Source organism: Chaetomium strumarium (genome assembly GCF_033439665.1).
Source record: "Chaetomium strumarium strain CBS 333.67 chromosome Unknown B0T15scaffold_1, whole genome shotgun sequence".
In the NCBI taxonomy this organism is placed as follows: domain Eukaryota; kingdom Fungi; phylum Ascomycota; class Sordariomycetes; order Sordariales; family Chaetomiaceae; genus Chaetomium; species Chaetomium strumarium.
Window position 1 is genome coordinate 7,326,696 of NW_026944429.1, and position 17,601 is coordinate 7,344,296.

The 17,601-nt window shown below is 54.2% G+C and overlaps 5 protein-coding genes across 5 annotated transcripts; 2 read left to right on the forward strand and 3 right to left on the reverse strand.

Annotated features, from left to right (window-relative positions):
• Window positions 1-1,228: 1,228 nt before the first annotated feature.
• On the reverse strand, window positions 1,229-2,210 carry B0T15DRAFT_571965 (uncharacterized protein; the record flags this gene model as incomplete). Its single annotated transcript, XM_062870875.1, has 3 exons — window positions 1,865-2,210; window positions 1,613-1,823; window positions 1,229-1,506 (listed from the first exon to the last, which is right to left on the reverse strand). Coding segments are annotated over exons 1-3 (684 nt in total), but the record flags the coding sequence as incomplete, so codon positions are not given.
• A 1,208-nt stretch (window positions 2,211-3,418) lies between these two features.
• On the reverse strand, window positions 3,419-3,668 carry B0T15DRAFT_490233 (uncharacterized protein; the record flags this gene model as incomplete). Its single annotated transcript, XM_062866663.1, has 2 exons — window positions 3,419-3,444; window positions 3,527-3,668. The coding sequence occupies 2 exons, from the start codon at window positions 3,666-3,668 to the stop codon at window positions 3,419-3,421; spliced, it is 168 nt and encodes a 55-aa protein (XP_062727414.1).
• Window positions 3,669-11,645: 7,977 nt separating this feature from the next.
• B0T15DRAFT_482613 (beta-lactamase/transpeptidase-like protein) lies at window positions 11,646-12,875 on the forward strand (the record flags this gene model as incomplete). Its single annotated transcript, XM_062866114.1, has 1 exon — window positions 11,646-12,875. The coding sequence occupies one exon, from the start codon at window positions 11,646-11,648 to the stop codon at window positions 12,873-12,875; it is 1,230 nt and encodes a 409-aa protein (XP_062727415.1).
• Window positions 12,876-13,140: 265 nt separating this feature from the next.
• Window positions 13,141-13,757, reverse strand: B0T15DRAFT_508178 (uncharacterized protein; the record flags this gene model as incomplete). Its single annotated transcript, XM_062867699.1, has 2 exons — window positions 13,141-13,154; window positions 13,220-13,757. 2 exons carry the CDS (start codon window positions 13,755-13,757, stop codon window positions 13,141-13,143), a joined length of 552 nt encoding a protein of 183 aa, XP_062727416.1.
• A 727-nt stretch (window positions 13,758-14,484) lies between these two features.
• On the forward strand, window positions 14,485-15,863 carry B0T15DRAFT_405897 (uncharacterized protein). The gene is made up of 3 exons (XM_062865304.1): window positions 14,485-14,938; window positions 14,987-15,092; window positions 15,170-15,863. Exons 1-3 carry the CDS (start codon window positions 14,627-14,629, stop codon window positions 15,700-15,702), a joined length of 951 nt encoding a protein of 316 aa, XP_062727417.1. The 5' UTR covers window positions 14,485-14,626; the 3' UTR covers window positions 15,703-15,863.
• The last annotated feature ends 1,738 nt before the right edge of the window (window positions 15,864-17,601 follow it).

Genomic DNA, 17,601 nt, shown 5'->3' on the forward strand with positions numbered 1-17,601 from the left:
CAGCCTGTGGGAAATACATAGCGACATACACACGATATCATGATGAATAAGGCTCAGTGGAGGAGGAAAGGACCCCTACACTCAGGAGTTGGATCGGTTGGTAAGGCAGTAATGCAGTCAACTGAGGATTTGCGATACATGTATCTGAGTATCCTCTGCGTCAAAGTGAAGAAATGGACAACGGTCACAGGTTAACAGCTGAACCCCCTCAGAATCCATCTTGTTTTGCGATCACGGGGTTCTAACAAGCCAAGTTAGAAGTGTCAAGCGTCTTCTAGATTTCTCCCAGCTAACATGCCCTCGACGCTGACTCGACCCTATTTCCCCCGTTTGTCTCGTTGCGTATTCGTCTAGGTAGACGGCCTCCGCCCATGCTATCAGTTCATCTGCGAGGTCATGGAGCTCATCACTGATGATCCTTGAGAGCGTGTTGATAAGTTTGCGGAAGCGTCCAAAACAAACGGACCAGCGATCATTGGTGAGCGCTGTGCGTAGGGAGGTGTAGTTTGTCAGCGCATATTTGGTCCATTCTGGAACATCGTCTTGGCCTCAGCCTATCCACACCGCCTGGACTTCTCACTCTCCCTTCTCCGACTCCTCCGATTCCTCCTCCGCATGCAGATCCACCAGGTGATCTTCGAGTGCCGGAACGCTGTCCTTGAACCGTTCATGTACGGCAGGCTTATCCTCGTCATCATCCATCGAATCAGAGTCCATATCCATATCGTGTTCTTGACCGCATCACCTGCATCCGCATCCTCTGGGATGTTCTCTGGATCGCTAGCCAGTTCTGGCTTCTCGTAATAGATAAAGGTAGCTACCTTTACGAGTGCGAGGTATTTTATCGAAGTGGGCTCGGGACTTCTTATTGTCGTTAATACTAAACCGGACGATGTGACAAATCTCGGAATTTCCTATGCCAAGGACGACGCGGCGACGATTATCGAGAATTGCTCGCTCTGTTTCTTAGCTTTGGCTCTTACCAGATGGTCGACTTTCTGTTTGTCTGTCGCCTCAACTTTCAGCGACTTCTTCGACTTCATCGGCTGCACCTTCTCCGCCATCCACGATCGTTATCTTGCCATTCCTCTACCGTATACCGGGAACCCAGCTGCTGTGGTAGCGTTTTCCCGGATCAGCCCGATGCTTTGACTCAGTGATCTCCCAGCCCTTGTGCCGATACACGGCCCATGCAAGTGCTGGTGCTGGTGATGGTGCTGGTGGCGGTGGTGATGATGGTGCTGCTGCTGTTTCTGGTGCTGGTGCTGGTGCTGCTGGTGCTGCTGGTGCTGCTGCTGTTTCTGGTGCTGGTGCTGGTGCTGCTGGTGCTGCTGGTGCTGCTGCTGTAGCTCGTGCTTTTCCTGCTGCTGCTGTCCGGCCCAGCGGCGCCACCTGAGCCGGAGAAATATAAAGAGGCAATGAGACCCGATGTCTCAGGGTTCACGATGTTAACGCGCCAAATGGCGCGAACCCCCTTCATGCTTGTCCCGTATCGGTCCGTAACTACTAGTAATAGCCGGTTATTGTTAGCAATATCTCGTTCCTCTTAGGAGCACTAAGGGACAAGGGACCAAGGGTTATGTAGGGATATAGTAGCCTGTTGGTAACATACCCTCGTCGCAGGAGCCCGCCATTATATCCGACCACCACATTCTTTCGGGCCGACCCCGGAGCTCGTCCCACTCTAGGAAATTCGAGGTATAAATGACGACCTCTCCGTGGGCGTGGATATAGTTCTCGTACGCCGCCGCGTCGAAGTCGGTAAAGGGGGCGTTACCAACCCGGACAAGGGCATAGTCCGAGATGGGGTGGCCAAGGGCGTCCTATTGTGATCAGACATTAGTTTACCACCTCCGCAGCCCACGAGGAGGGTGAAGAGTCTGACTCCCCAGTCCACGATGGTTTGGTAGGGCACTTGGGCCCAATTGGCGATCATGTCTAAAACCGCGATGGGGTCGACGTTGATACGTTCTGGGTTGATGTACTCAAGGCGTGTCTGTCGGATAAGCTTATTCCCAGCCGTGGGGCTTGTTGTGACCGGCCTTAGTCGAAGCAACATAAGGTGCTCCACGAGTCCACGATCGCATGGAGCATCGCGGGCGCATCCGACTCGGCGTGCACGACTCTCGAGATGCCTTCGAAGGAAATCCCCATTGCTCTCACAATCGTCCACAAACTGGCGGACAAGGGTAGTGCTTTCCCGAAGATGCCTGGATTGCTTTGCACGGTCGGTTTTGTTCTTAGAGTCCAGGCCATTGTCGATACATGCCTGCGTTATAGCCTGGGAGGAGAAGCGGGTTGAGCGATATGAAGAGCCATCGGAAGTATGCTGCAACTCAGACCTCGCCTGGCGAATTGGCCCTTGGCGCACGCGGAGGGCTTCACGTATCCTCGCGTGCCGGCCCAATATACTTCTTTGTGACACCACCTGCCGCACTCTGGTGACTATGGCCCAAGCCTGCTTGTGCAACTACTTCAGCACCGCCTTCCAGAAGACGTCCGTGGCGGGCAAGCTCGGCCGCTGCGCCGCGCCGAATGTCGTGTGGGATAGCCATCAGGACCAGTACTATAGTAAAGTCAGCATTAATATCCATCTGCAAAACACATGCTAACTTACCCAGGGTCCCTGGCATAGACCTTATGGTATCCCGATGGGCGATGCTCACCTAGCGCCATTTCGTACTCTTCGATAATAGTTTGCTCAATGCGCGCGGCAAGGTTGTGGGAGGCTGGGAGTCGAGGGACCAAGGGATGCCTCGGCTAGACTTGCAATGTGAAACATTGTCAAGTCCGAGCTGCCTTCTGAGTGATGCAAATCTGAGAAGCGGACGGTGGATGGGGATCATGAGAAGCCGCCTCCAAAACGATATGGTTTTGAAGAAGGGTTGGTGATGAGAGGTCATTGAGTCAGCTTGAGCGCCAGAGTCGAGTAGTGCCCGTTTAGGCTGGACCACCATTTCTTTAAAATTAGCCGATCGTTTTCGGCGATTTCTGGTTTAATTGACGGAGAAGCTCCGGAAGCTTCAGAGTGAGGTGTGGTGATGCTACCGGTCTATAGCTACTTGACCTGGACCTGGTATTGGTTAGCAGATAAACTCAAGGATAAGGTAGGCGTAACGTACCGAATGAAGATCTCATCATATGCCACAAGATGTCCCTTAATTTGCCCTGCAAATTCCGAGGATCGTAAAACCTGCATACGTATGAGCTCACGAATCGTATCCGCGAGCACAACAAAGTCGACGCAATCACCGATCATTCCGGAGGCAACTAGTTTTGCGTTAGCGAAACGCTTGCGGGTCGCCCATGAATCACTTACCACGAAACAAGTCTTCTTACGAGTGTCCGAAGAACACTCGAAGAAACGACTCGAGCCCGGGTTGTCGAAACGACAATGACTCGATTACACCAAGGCTCGTCAAGGATGCGCTGTAGCGCGCTGGTCTGCACCATTTTGTTTGTCTTAAAAGGGTCATACTCGGTGCCCGCGAGGTCCTCGTAGGCACCACGGGTCGTCCTTTCTTACCTTCAGGCTTTTCCACCTCCTTGGCGACGCGCTCGGGCTCTGCATCAGCCTCAGAACCGTTGTCAAACTCAGACTCATGGTCGGTAAGGTCATCGTCATGGAGAGCGAGGTCCGGACTGTCAACACGGGCGTCATTTCCCATGTTCGCGTCGGTGGAAAGTCTTTGGCCGACGCGACCGATTTGGCGTCGGGGCTCTCTGAGATGGCGCGCGTCTTAGAAGGCGTGAGTGGCATGGGTGCGCTGGCCTGGATTGGCACGAATTGGTTCGTGTCAAATTGCCTCATTCGGGGTCGCTCGGGTGCCATGGCTTGGGCGCGTGGGACCGAGGAAAATTTTCACAACGGCCTTGTCAACGGTCTTCAAAGCAGCTGTAGTGCTGTACGTCGGAACTGCCGCTTGGCCGATGCGGCAAAGTTTGTTTGTAGCGATGGAAGTCGGTAGGGGCCAGCAGGCTCTCTCAGTCTCCGTCGTTGGCAATCTGCGCTGATTATTGTGACGACATGGGCTGTCCACTCGGTGCTGTGACCAGCTTTAGTATTTTAATTGAACTAGAGGCAATCCCTGACGGAAGGAGATAATTCTTCGGTGGTATGGTGGGTAAAGTTGGCATCAACTAACGTCTGGAAGATGAGAGAAGTTTGGATAAGCAGAGCAGGCGGAAATTTGGAAGCAACGGGGGAGTGGCCTTAGGATGCCACTCACTTGACATGGGCCCGGGGGCAGCTGCCATGGAAATCAACCAGGTACCTAGGTAGCTACCGTACCTAAGCAAGAGCGAGGCGAGGGGCTCCTCCTGCCCTTGAAGTCAGGTCAACCCATCATGACTCAGAGGTTCGCAATTTCCTAATGAGGAGATAAGGGAAGTGACTCCTAACCACACTTAACACTTGAACTTGAAGGCACGATCTTGAGTGTCTGTAAGCGACCTTGAGCAAATTGACGCCACTGTCCAATTGCCCTATGGCAGTGAATCACCGGGTCATCTTAGCGAGATATCAAGAAGTTGTCCTAAGGACTACGACAGGATGACAGGTATCGCGGTGGACATTCAAGGAATGTAATGTACTACAGCACATAACGTATTTTATAAGCGAGCTGCGCATATAAGCGAGCTGCGCGATCCCCACCACAACGCGTCCTCTTTACACTTAACATCGAATTTTCCCACAACCTATATGCCCCCTACTTCAAAGGATACAAGGGTAATCTTGGCCCTTAAAGCTATCCAAAATGACGAAAAGTTAAGCCTTCGAGCCGCAGCCAAGCTATACAATATATGTGACGGTGGAACCCACCGTACCATGGCACAGGCCATTGATTGGTCAACCTGGTTGGTGCCCCACATTCCACATCTGGGCACATGCTCCACATCCTGTATTTAGACTTCTTCGCACCTTGCAGTCTTCGAGGATTCCTTTCCTCCTGCAAGTTCAATATTCTTGCAATGCAGTCAGTTTACCACCAGAGGCTTGACCCTGGCCTTGAACGACGGCCCTCGTGACAATATTGAACTTCCTTTGGATTGCGTACCTAGCCAGGCAATTCATCGTAACGGCTACGACCTTCCGAACCGACCCGTGCCTAGTCGACCGAGCACGTAGTACATCGTCTTAGCGGAGGCCTGACCACGTATTCGAACAACTACGGAGCCTGCACCTAGAGCCCCCCGTCGGCACCCGGAATTTTTTCACCTTATTCATCACTTCGGGCCTTCCTTCCCTGGCACTAAAGGGTTACGGTGGTAATTGGAAGTGCCATTTCTTCAAGGGTCTTCGGTATTCATTGCAAGCGCGGCAGTTTCCGACCTTCTTTCCCTGCATATGGGTTGTGTGGTAATTAGAAGTGTGTGGACCGACCGGCTGAATCCCGAATTGCAAGAGCCCTCTTTTTCTCGCACCTGCATTCAACAACGAACACGAACAACAACCGACCTGCAAGATGGACCCCCTTCAGCACATGCAGCAGGTTATTCAGAACCACGAAGCCCAGATTCAAGCCTTGACAAAGGAGCTTACCGACTTGAGGACCAAGTCGGCCCGCAAGCCCAAGCCGAGCCTCCCCGACCCCGACAAATTCTCTGGCACCTACCATTGGGATACCTGGTTTCCGGCTATTCAAGCCAAGCTCCGTATCGACGGTCAAGCTATAGGAGCTCCGGAAGCCCAGTTTTTCTATGTGTACGGTCGTCTTGATAGCAAGGTTCAGGCGCTCGTTACACCGCAGTTGGCCGTTGCCGAAGACACGAAGCAGTACGACCCCCAGAACCTGCTCAATCAACTAGCCCGTTTGTTCGATGACCCCAATAAGGTGCGCGATGCCGAAGACAAACTACAAGCCTTAAAACAAGCCGACGACGATTCGCTTCCGGTTTTCCTGGCCCGGTTCGAACGGCTACTTTACGCGGCTAAGGCGAACACATGGCCCGACAATACCAAGATCGCTATGCTTCGTCGTGGCTTGAACAAATCAGCCCGCTCCCGGCTCGATGCCCAGGTCATCGTACCCGACGATTACAACGGCTTTGTCGCAATGCTCCAGAAGCTCAACACACGTTACCACGGTTCCGGTAACCCCAAGCCCTTCAATGCCAATCACAACAAGGGTGAACCGATGGATTTGAACACGGTGGACATTGCAGCTATGGATATGCCGAGGTATGGTATGGTCCCTGAGCCCCGGTCGATGAAGAAGGCTCTGGAGGAGGACTCTGGCGATGACAACGGCGATTTGTACGATTGATTAGTATGTGTGGATGATGTACTTGGTGGATTCGGCTGTATTGGAAGACTCGAGGCGAGTCTTCTGTTCCGGGGGGGGTTGTGACGGTGGAACCCACCGTACCATGGCACAGGCCATTGATTGGTCAACCTGGTTGGTGCCCCACATTCCACATCTGGGCACATGCTCCACATCCTGTATTTAGACTTCTTCGCACCTTGCAGTCTTCGAGGATTCCTTTCCTCCTGCAAGTTCAATATTCTTGCAATGCAGTCAGTTTACCACCAGAGGCTTGACCCTGGCCTTGAACGACGGCCCTCGTGACAATATACCGGAATCAACCCTCCGTTCCCGATGCGCTAATACCCCTGCACGACGCGACACTACGCCTAACTCGCGCCGGCTCATGGACTCCGAAGAGAAGGCTCTTATTCAATATATAATTGAGCTAGTTGCACAAGCCTTTCCACCAAGACTACATGGTATTGAAGATATAGCCAACCAACTGCTACGCGTATATAATGCGCCCTCTGTTGGTAAGCTCTAGGCATATAACTTTGTCAAACGCCAGCCAGAGCTCCGGACGCGTTAGATATATCAGTACGACTACTAGAGGGCTAAGTATAAGGATCCAAAGGCCATTGGCGAATAGTTTGCGCTTATATAGAACACTAAGGCCAAGTATAGTATTATAGACGATGATATCTACAACTTCGATAAAACTAGGTTTATAATAGGCATTATCTTCGCAGGCATAGTTATTACGACCTTAGATAGCTATAGCAAGGTAAAGATAGCCTAGCCTAGCAACTGCAAATAGGCAACGGTAATCTAGAGCGTCAATGCCCTCGGCTGGGCCATCCCTCCGTTCATTATCTTAGCCGCATAGTACCACCTCGCCAACTAGTATACCAAGTACAACCTTCTAGCCGACTAGCATATTGCAACTACCGACAATGGCTGGACTACTAACGTAGTAGGCCTAGATTGGATCAAGCACTTCAACTTCTATATAGCGCCTCGTATAAAAGGCAAATACCGGTTGTTGATCCTCGACAGCCACGAGAGCCATCACTCGACCAAATTCGAGCTCTATTGCCAAGAGAACAACATCATCACGCTCTGCATGCCTCCATATTCCTCCTACCTCCTCCAGCCACTCGATGTTGGCTGCTTTAGGCCGTTGAAGCAGGCGTACGGCCGCCAGGTTGAAGACTTGATACGCACGCATATCAACCACATAAGCAAGCTCGAGTTCCTTTGCGCCTTTCGCGAGGCCTTCTTTGCCTCCATCACCAAGAGGAATATCCAAGGCAGCTTCGCAGGGTCTGGCCTTATGCCGTATAATCCAGAGAAGGTGCTTTCCAAGCTAGATATCCAGCTTCGTACACAAACACCCCCGACCTCACGGCCTAGCACTATATAACCTTAGGTCTTCCAGACACCATACAACCCCCATAAAGCCGAGTCGCAGTCAACGCTTATCAAGACTCGCATTACCAACCATCAAAATAGCTCCCCAACCTCGATGTTGGCTGCTATAGACCAGCTTACTAAGGGTACAATAGTGTCACGAATTAAGCCAACAGGACAGCTGCAGGTGGGACAACCCGACGGGTGGCGCAGGGCGCACCCGAACCAATCATTTAGGACCAATAAGAAGGAGCTCTAGGGTGCTCTAGAGAGCAGACAGAGAGCCTAGGGAGCTAACGTCACCTGCATGGATCCGGGCTGTGTATGGATCCGGGCCAGGGTCCTGGCCTGAATTCATTTCGACTGTCAGCCACAATGAACATCACGAACAACTTCATCAAACACGCTGTTTGACCGCATTTTCCAACGAATCCATGGTTTGACCTGTTTTTTGAACTCCTCTGACAATAGCTAACCTTTTCCACATACCAGTCAACCTACGGCATCACCAACGCAGTCAGCATACCACATCACCACTGCAATCGACGCAGTCAACCGACTGCATGGTACGTACTCAACCGACCGCATCATATGCAGTCAACTAACCGTATCATGAACGCAGTCAACGCAGTCAGCCAACCGCATCAACCATGGCGCCCAGTCAATCCAAACCCAAACCTCCCAAGCCCACACTCAAGAAGCCACCACGCAAGCGTACCAACAGCCAGGAAGAACGCATCCAGTCTGCTATTGAAGCCCTGCGAGCCGGGGAGGTCCCCAGCGTTCGAAACGCGGCCCACATCTTTGACATACCACGAACCACCCTCCAGGAACGGTATACCGGTCGACGGCAGAACCACCGGGCCGCAGCCCAGCACTTGCAGCGGTTGACACCACAGGAGGAACAATCCATTGTTAATTCCATTTACCAGTTGGATGCCTGGGGCTGGCCAATGTCAATCTCGGCACTAGAACATCTTGCAGCCCAGTTGTTGCTGGCTAAGGGAGACATCAAGCCTTTGGGTGAACGGTGGATCTACAACTTCCTGAACCGGCACCCGGAATTGAAAGCTCGAAGGTCCCGGGCATTGGACCAAGCTAGGAAGGACGCTGTCGATCACAACACATTACAACATTGGTTCGAGCTATATCAAACTATCAAGTTGGCTTATAACATCGCTGACGACGACACCTACAATATGGATGAAAAGGGGTGCATAAAAGGCATTGGGGACAACCACAAAGTCATTGTTCCGAGGGATTCATTAGAGCCGACCGTCGTTCAACCCGGTAACCGCGAATGGGTCTCTATTATCGAATGCATCTCGGCCAACAATTACGTCCTTCCACCCTTCGTCATCTTCCAGGGCAAACGCATTCAACAAGCGTGGATTCCCAAGGACCTCGACCCCCAGTTTGTTATCCGGGTTAGTGAGAACGGCTGGACCGATTGCAACATTGCTCTAGAATGGATCCGACACTTCGACAAGTATACGGCACCCCGAACACATGGTAAATACCGGCTCCTCATTCTTGACGGCCATGCAAGCCATGTTTCACCCCAGTTCGTGGAATACTGCGAGGAGCACAACATCATACCACTTTGCTTACCACCACACTCGACACATGAATTGCAACCTCTTGATGTCGGGGTCTTCGGGCCGTTGGCTAAGGCTTACCGTAAGTTAGTTACTGAAGGGGCATTGTTCGGAGCTGTCAAGGTAGATAACCACCAGTTCCTCCGGTATTATGAGAAGGCCCGGGCTTGCATTTTCCGGAACATTCCGGAGGCATGGAGAGGAGCTGGGTTACTACCTTACAACCCAGAGAAGGTCCTAGCCCGGCATAGGCCAGCCGAGGCACCTATAACGGCACTGGCACTGGCACCGGCACCTACATCGGCACCCGCAACGGCACCCGCAACGGCACCCGCAACGGCACCCACAACAGCACCCGCAACGGCACCCAGACCCAGGACCTCTGACCGGCCGAAGACCCCAGCGATGGTCAGTATTACTGATCAACAGGGCCGTCGAGCCGAGCTCCCGGTGACTGGCGACATGGCTACAAAGATCAACCAGGTTGTGGAGGAACTGTTCCAGATTTGTGATACCCCCAAGAGAGCCAGGCTGTCCTGGATGAAAGACTACTTCCTAACTATGCAAGCTGACAATACCACACTCAGGGCCCTGACCCAGGAAGTAGTGAAAAAGAGGTTCGAGAGCCGGAAAAAGTCCTCGAGGAAGCACTTTGGTGAGGCCCGGGTACTGACTGTGGAAGACATCCGGGCTCGCATAAGTGAAAGGGAGGCTAAGGAAGCCGTGGAAACCAGGGAAAAGGAACGTCGTATAGCATTAAGAGGGGTAGTGGGCTTTGCGAAGAGTGTTTGGAAGGACTACAAAATGGGCCCAGATGTGTTCAAGTAGGTGGGTTTGCATGTGTTTTCCAGACCCCCATTGTTTTCTGGCCATGGCACTGTCGTCTGCTTGTGAATAGCTTCAATTTTGACCCAGCTGTGATCATGTTGGTGATGGTGGGCATGGTGTTATGGTGCCCCTAAATTAGCCGAAATTGCCTGGCCCGGATCCATGCACGGCCCGGATCTATGTAGGTGACGTTAAGCCAATCAACGCGAGGGAATGGAAGCTCTCGATGGAGTCAACAGAGCACCGAGCTCTAGGGAGCTCTATAGAGCACATGAGAGCACCCAAAGATAGCCAGTATATAGTCACTCGTTCTGGAGAACTCTGGAAGTTCTCCAGTGAGCAATTCAAGCAATAGCCTTTATCTATTGTGCAGACATTGCAGCCAGCATTGTTATGAACCCTTTGGCTTCACCGAGACCTACAGTCCGACCAGCAGTTACCTTCGACCGGCGAACCCTTTCAGAGGCAGGACTGCCTGTGGTTTCGTCACAAATAGCTATAATACACCAGGTGGCCCTCCTTCAGGCAGAGGTCTCTTCGCTACGTAAGGCCAAGGAGGCACTAAGCAAGCGCCGGAGAGCCAAAAAAACACGTATACAGCTTGGGGGATCGCTTGCAGTACAAGATGCAAAGGATCAACTAGACCAGAAGGCTATGGTTGGGGAGGTGGCTCAAGAAAAGGAGCAGGATGGTGGTAGTACAGGGGGGGCGCGTACGAGGGTTCGGTGCTGTGGTGTGTGCGGTAAGCCTGGCCATAATGCCCGCACTTGCCAAGAGGCTGTAGAATCGTCTGATTCAGCTGCTTCTGATGTAATTATAGTCAGTTCTTAGTGTTGTTGTCTTGCAATGAAGGATAGTTGTTGTAGGGGAGTGGAGAGTGCGCAGCTCGCTTATATGCGCAGCTCGCTTATAAAATACGTTACGTCACATCTTCGAATCACATTGCACTGACGCTTCCGTATCTGAGCGGAGAAGGGTACGGGCCGCACAGCCAACATGGTACCATACTACCATCTCGCGATGAGCCCCAACCATAGATTAGGTAGACGAGCTTCCCATTTCCGGACCTCTGGGCATTAGGCAACTAGAGACAGCACGCTGTGTGCCTTGCACTGCTCTTAACATCTTGAATCCTCACCTTTGAAGTACCTTATCACTCTCCAATCCGCCAGCTAACATAGGTGTAGCGAGTTCCTGCTTGTCAATTGGGGCCACTGAGCCTAGACGGACGCGGTATCCGTAGGACGGAGTGATACGCTGGATACTACCTTAGCTGAGACCCGTGGGGTCCAAAACCACAAAAACGCCGAACGATGCATGATCCCCGCACCTCCAAGTCTGGGCTGTCCAGTAAGCCGGCGGCTTACGTGGAGGGTATACGCTAGACGGTGGAGCTGATGGCTTTGGGTGGGTGTGTTGAAACGCCGTAGCGTACGTCCTCGTTCCTCAACCCTCTTATAGTCGACTCGGTGTATTTCTCCTCACTTCCTCCTCTTGCTCCCCGAACGCATCAACCCCGAATCCCACACCCACATCCATGACCAGCCAGTGGCCAGCAACCATGGCGGACCAAACAATCGAAACGGCCTACGACGCCGCCCTAGCCTCCGGCGCGATCCGCGGCGCCGTCATCTGCGCATCTAACACCACCGGCGACTTCACCTACAACCTCGCCCTCGGCTCGCGCACCCTCCTCTCAGGCGAGACGCGCCCCCAGCAGCTGGACGACATCCTCTACCTGGCCTCGGCCACCAAGCTCATTACCGCCATCTGCGCGCTGCAGTGCGTCGAGGACGGGCTGCTGACCCTCACAGAGGACGTCTCCAAGTTCGTCCCGGAGCTTGCGCGCCAGCCGGTGCTGACCGAGTCCGGCGCGCTGGAACCTATCGTGGCAGGTCACCCCATCACGCTGGAGCAGCTGCTGGCGCATACCTCCGGTGCGGCATATGACTTCCTTTTGCCCAGGCTGATGCAGTGGCGCAAGGAGAATGAGGCGCCCCTGGCTGAGGGTGCTACGCGACCTGTGGAGGAGGCGTTTGCGTACCCGCTTGCCTTTCAGCCGGGGACAGGGTGGATGTATGGGACGGGGTTGGACTGGGCAGGGAGGATTCTAGAAAGGCTGACGGGTATGACACTCGGAGAGTTCGTCCGGAAGAGGGTCTGTGCGCCGTTGGAAATTGAGGCGGATGATGTGCAGTTCTATCCCGTGAAAGGGGATGCGGTGCGGGAGAGGATGGTGAATCTGAACCCAAGTGATCCTGAAGGGTTGGGACTTGCAGTGCTGAATGGTACGGGCGAGATCAACAAGCGGAGCCGGGGCGATTTTGGCGGGCATGGCTTGTTTATGACCGGGAGGGACTACATTAAGGTGCTAAGGTCGCTACTAGCGAATGACGGGAAGCTGCTCAGGCCGGAGACGGTAGAGGAGATGTTCCAGAACCGTATCGGACCCAAGGCCGAGGCGGGACACCGCGCGACGATGGAGGGCCACCCAAGTGGTGACTTTTTCCGGTTGGGAGTCGATCGCGGGACGAAGGTAGGTTACGGCCTCAGCGGCGTGTTGACCCTTGAGGATGTTGAGGGCTGGTATGGCGAGGGGACGCTGACATGGGGAGGAGGGTATACTTTCACCTGGTTCATCGACCGGAAGAACGGCCTGTGTGGTCTTGGTGCCCCCCAGGCGTCGCTGCCTGTCGACCTCGGCGTCATGGCGGAGCTAATGCAGATTTTCCGCCGTGACATATACCGCAAGTACGCGGCGTGGAGGAAGGGACAGCAGCAAGTGTCATGATCAGGGCAAAAGCACTTGAGGTGTCAATAGATGCAGCATTGATCAGCTAATACATGAGTGGTATAATCCAAGCGCAGGGGTATTAGTGTACAACGGCGATAATGACCAATCAGTGTACTTGAACAAGAAAAGATGTGACGCTCAGCTGAGGAAGGGAATAAGATGGCAGATAAACGCTTCGGACAATGTCCGCACTGGTGTACTGAAACAGAAGAATGCCCAATGAGAAACCGAGGAAATCAACATTGACAACGTAGGAACAGACTCAAGCTCCGAACCCTGCAACGGCGTCAGCATTCAAGGTCAGGTAGCAAACAGGGTCACTATTCATCGGGGCAACCTACGTCCCAGCTGCTGGCCCCTCTTGGAGAACTCCTTGGCATGGTGCTGCTTGATCTTGGCCAGCCTCGCTTCCTCCTTGGCCTCGAGCTCCAGCCTGCGAACATGTTCGTGTGCTTCACGGACGCTCTCCCGGGCCGCAATGAGGGCGCGGTCGGCCTCTCGCTCGGCCGCCTCAGCGTTCATGACGCGTTGCCGTGCCTCAACAATGGAGGGGTCCATCTCGGCCATGCTGCCGTTTCCGTGTCCGAAGGAGCGGCGGAGCAGGCCGCCGCTGCCGCGCTCGCTACCGTAGGTGCTGCTGCTGGCGTTGGTCGACCGGCGGAAGATGCCGCCGCCGCCGTGGTGCTCTCGCTCTGGGGAGATGGATGAGGTCCGTGTGCCATTGACCCCGTAACCCCCGTCGGCGGCGGCGTTCGGGTGGACCTGGGTGGGAGAGTGGCGCCGGCTTCCGAAGAGACCGTGTTTCTTGGGTGGCTCTTCGTAGACAGGTTGAGGGGCCGGCTGTTGGACCGGTTCCGCGTGGCGTGAGAACAGAGGCATATTGGTGGATGGTAGTATGGCAGTTTGTTTGGTAAGCACTTCAGGGTCTGAGCGTGTTCGTAGATGACAAAGGTCGATAGCGGTCAGTGACCCAACCCAAGCGGGTGACGACCCCTATTTGAGTCCTGCCATTTCCCATCCGGCACACCGCCGCGTAGGCTGCCAAACCTGATTTCCGTGTCAATAGCATGACGTCAAGCGGAAGGCATCAATAGCGGTAGCAAGAGCGTTGTTGAGGTTGGCTTAAGGTTGTGTTGTTCGTCCAATGAGATTGAGGCCATGACGAAAGGGGAATGCCCAGATAGGCGAACTTCAGGGTCTTGTTGGTCCGAACCGAAGGCCGTCTTACAAGCTCAGCTCAAAGGGGTCCCCAATCCAATGGCCAGCCATCTCAGGCCAAGCCTCAAGGCCCAAGAGAACCTCAGGAGGCCACGTCTGTTCCATTGCTCTTGCACGACAAGACTCAGGAGATATTTTTGATTTGTCATTTCTTGGCTCTAATCGGGAAAGTATTGCTATAGTGGAAGTTCATGGTTGTTTCGCTCTGCTTGAGCTGCTTTTGGTTCAGGGTCCAAAGTCTGGGAAGCTTGTGTTGACGCCAAGGCAATGACGCAAAGCGCGCTGGAGTAAGTGGGGCGGCCCTGTTCTTGAGGCGGGGCCGTTTCTTTTTTTGCACATCAAATCACGTGCATCGTGGCGCGTTCGTTTCTGTTATGCAGCATCCACGCGAATCGCTGCTTCCTGTTCTCAGTTGGTGCAACCAAAAAGTCAGTGCAACCAAAAGTCGGTGCCGCGGGCAAACTTGAAGCTTCCCTTATCTTGACGAGCATTTTCATTCGCCCACATCTCGTTCTGTGCAGCTGTCGACTATGGCTTCTCCAATGAGGGCCACCGACCCTCTACCTCCCGACGACCTGCACGAATCTCGGTCGCGCTCCAGGTCGCCACGATATTCGCGATTGCCCTCCATGGATCGCCGCCGCTCCTATGACAAAGATGCCCGCTCACCGGGTCGGAATGGCAGATACCGTAGCCGCAGTCGCGGTCGCAGCATCAGCCGCACACCCAGCCGCAGCAGAACCCGCAGCCGCAGCTACTCGCGATCTCGGAGCTACAGCCGCGACAGAAGTCGGTCGCCGAGCAGGGCACGCAGCGCCAGTCCTCCTCCTAAGTCCACCAAGGCAAGTCACGTTGCGGATATTGCAGTCGGCGTTGCTAACTCAATGCAGATTGTCGTCGAGCGGTTGACCAAGAATGTCAACGAGGACCATCTCTACGAGATCTTTGGCCAGTATGGTGAGATTGATGATTTGGACCTTCCCATCAGCAGACAAAGTGAGTGCCAAGCATTGCCTACTCTTTTCCCAGCTACCTCATGGTTGAGCTCCTCCTGACTATTCTGTGTGATGCAGCCGGTACGAATCGTGGCACAGCCTACATTCTTTACTTCAACGAGGCGGACGCCGAGTCGGCCATATCCCACATGCACGAGGCACAACTCGACGGCAGTGTGATCAACGTGTCGATAGTACTCCCGCGGCGCAAAGTCTCCCCACCTCCTCCTTTGGCGCGTCGCGGCCCCCGCGGTCCTCCTGCGAATGTCAGGCCCCTGCTTGGACCGTCGGGTCCTGGCGCACCAGCGGGTCGCGGCTGGAGGTCCCCTGGCCCAGGCCGCTACGGCCAGCGTTCCGACGTCTACCGCCCGCGGTCCGTGTCTCGCTCCCGGTCTCGCTCCCCGCTGCCTCCGCCGAGCGGTTCGCGTAGATATCGATCTCGCTCTCGTTCGCCATCGTATTCGTCGCGATCTCGCTCCCGCACGCCTCCAGGACGTCGGGACCGCAGGGGCGGCCGCGGCTACGGCAGACGGAGGAGCCCCAGCCGCGGTAGCTACAACAGCTACAATAGGCGCAGCAGGAGCCACAGCCGGGACTACGATCGTAGATAGTGTGTCAGTCACGAGAGTGGGAGTTGGTCTTCGGCTTTGATGGGAGGACATTGGCGTTCAGGCGGATTGCAGGAATCAAAAGGGACAAAAGGATTTCCATTCTATTCGTGCTTTTAATATTGTCTGGCTTTGCTAGGCTAATGGATTTCAGATGACGAACATACTGCGGACCTCTCACCGTGAAACGATGACTGTGCAGTGAAGTTAAAGGCCTCACAACCTCTGGCGAAGCTCCCATCTTCCAACCTGTGCTTCCGCACATCAAACCTGGGAGATTGTCAGAGGCCAAGACCTTCAGAGCCTCAAGACCCCACGCGGCATCAAGACCCCTGTAGCCAAGACCGCCACAGCATCAGAGCCTCTTCCCAGGTCGGTCTCTGGCCGTTGCCTACATACCAGGTACTGAAGGTGATGTGTGTCCGAACGGCTTGGCATGGTTGAGGCATGGTTTTTTGACGCTGCCTAGTACCTATTTGCGGATCTCCCGCTCAAATAGACACATGCAGCAGAAGAATGCAGCCCAACTGTTTCCCACATTCCCCCAGTTGGGGTCTCAGCGGTTCTTCTACCCCCCACGAAGGACCCGGCAGTTACAGACTCAGCCCTACGGGGCGCACCGGCCCAAGCAGCAGGTTACACAGGGTTCAGGTATTGATGTCATGTCACCAATACTAATACTAACATGCAGCTCAAAGCAACGTTGCGACTCACGCCTGGAAAAGAAGACAGAGAGTCTGCCACTGCTCAACGGAGTCGCTGACACCGTTCACACCTTCATGGGTGGTGGGGGCTTTGGGCCTCCGATGCTGCATGAGCCCATAGAGACGTTTGTATGAGGCCGAGTTCGTGATGACATCGGCCTTGGCAAAGGGTAGCCGACAAGACGACTGATCTGCCTGGCTCTTCGGCCAGAAACGGGACGACATCTCCCCGACTGATCTCAAGTGTTCACGGCCTCTCCCCGTCCCGAACCCAAAGAGACCACGGTTTGGTGTTTGGAAGCCGAACCAGCTGATAGGTACGCTTGCCACCTTCTGGATCAGTTACGAGTGTTAATGGTGAGATAAGGTGTGGCCCTCCCTCCCGACGCATGGAGCTGGCGCGGCTCATGTCGTGTCCCGCCCTTGCGCGATATTGAACAAGCTTTTTTTATCAGGAGCCAAGCCTCCTAGGTACCAAGTTACCTTTTGAGAGACGCTTTGTGGGAATGGCTCTTTGCAGGTCCAACCACTCAGGGAGACGGAATGCCACCTGCCCCTTGGTTTATTGTTCATCAGTTGGTCTTCGGCTTGCACCACCGTCAGCACTGCTATGTCCGAGGCGAAGTAGGTCAAATCTGATTTGCCTGACTTCATCCGGGCAGACTCAAGCTAGCCTTGCTACAGACATCATGACCCCTTTCGGACCGAATCCATGCATCGACACGGGCCCCATGTTCCACGTTATTTCAGCGGCCTTCGAGACATCAGGTGGAAGCGACTAGAGAGCTTCTCGCAGCGCTATCTCTTGACCCCCCCACCTGCGGTCAGCCCTACGATGCTACGCAGCTGCAGCTCACTTCGTGGGGGCTAACAAGCCAACACATTACTGGCTCCCTCGAAATGGCACTCGGTTTCGGATTGGGTCCATTCCGCTGTCAGGTGACAGCTTCCAAAGAACCGAGCCGTCATTACGCCGGGCCGCCCCGGACAACCGTTTGCTCCGACCGCCTATCAGTCATCCATGGTCAGTGGGGTTGAAATTCGTGCTCTATTTCCATGGCACCCTCCGGCTCCCGCGGCAAAATGGCAAGCAGGTGGCTACACAGAAGGGACAGAACCATCCATTCTCCGAGCAGGTTGAGCCTCTGTGCAACCTGAACGGGGTTCAACATACACGATCACCGCCAGCTCAGTGCTT

Excerpts from the sequence above, each read along its gene's own strand:
- B0T15DRAFT_405897 (XM_062865304.1), top strand. The coding sequence starts at position 14,627 with ATGGCTTCTCCAATGAGGGCCACCGACCCTCTACCTCCCGACGACCTG. Across the intron at positions 14,939-14,986 it reads CTCCTCCTAAGTCCACCAAG|ATTGTCGTCGAGCGGTTGAC; the intron begins GCAAGTCACGTT and ends AACTCAATGCAG. Across the intron at positions 15,093-15,169 it reads CCTTCCCATCAGCAGACAAA|CCGGTACGAATCGTGGCACA; the intron begins GTGAGTGCCAAG and ends TGTGTGATGCAG.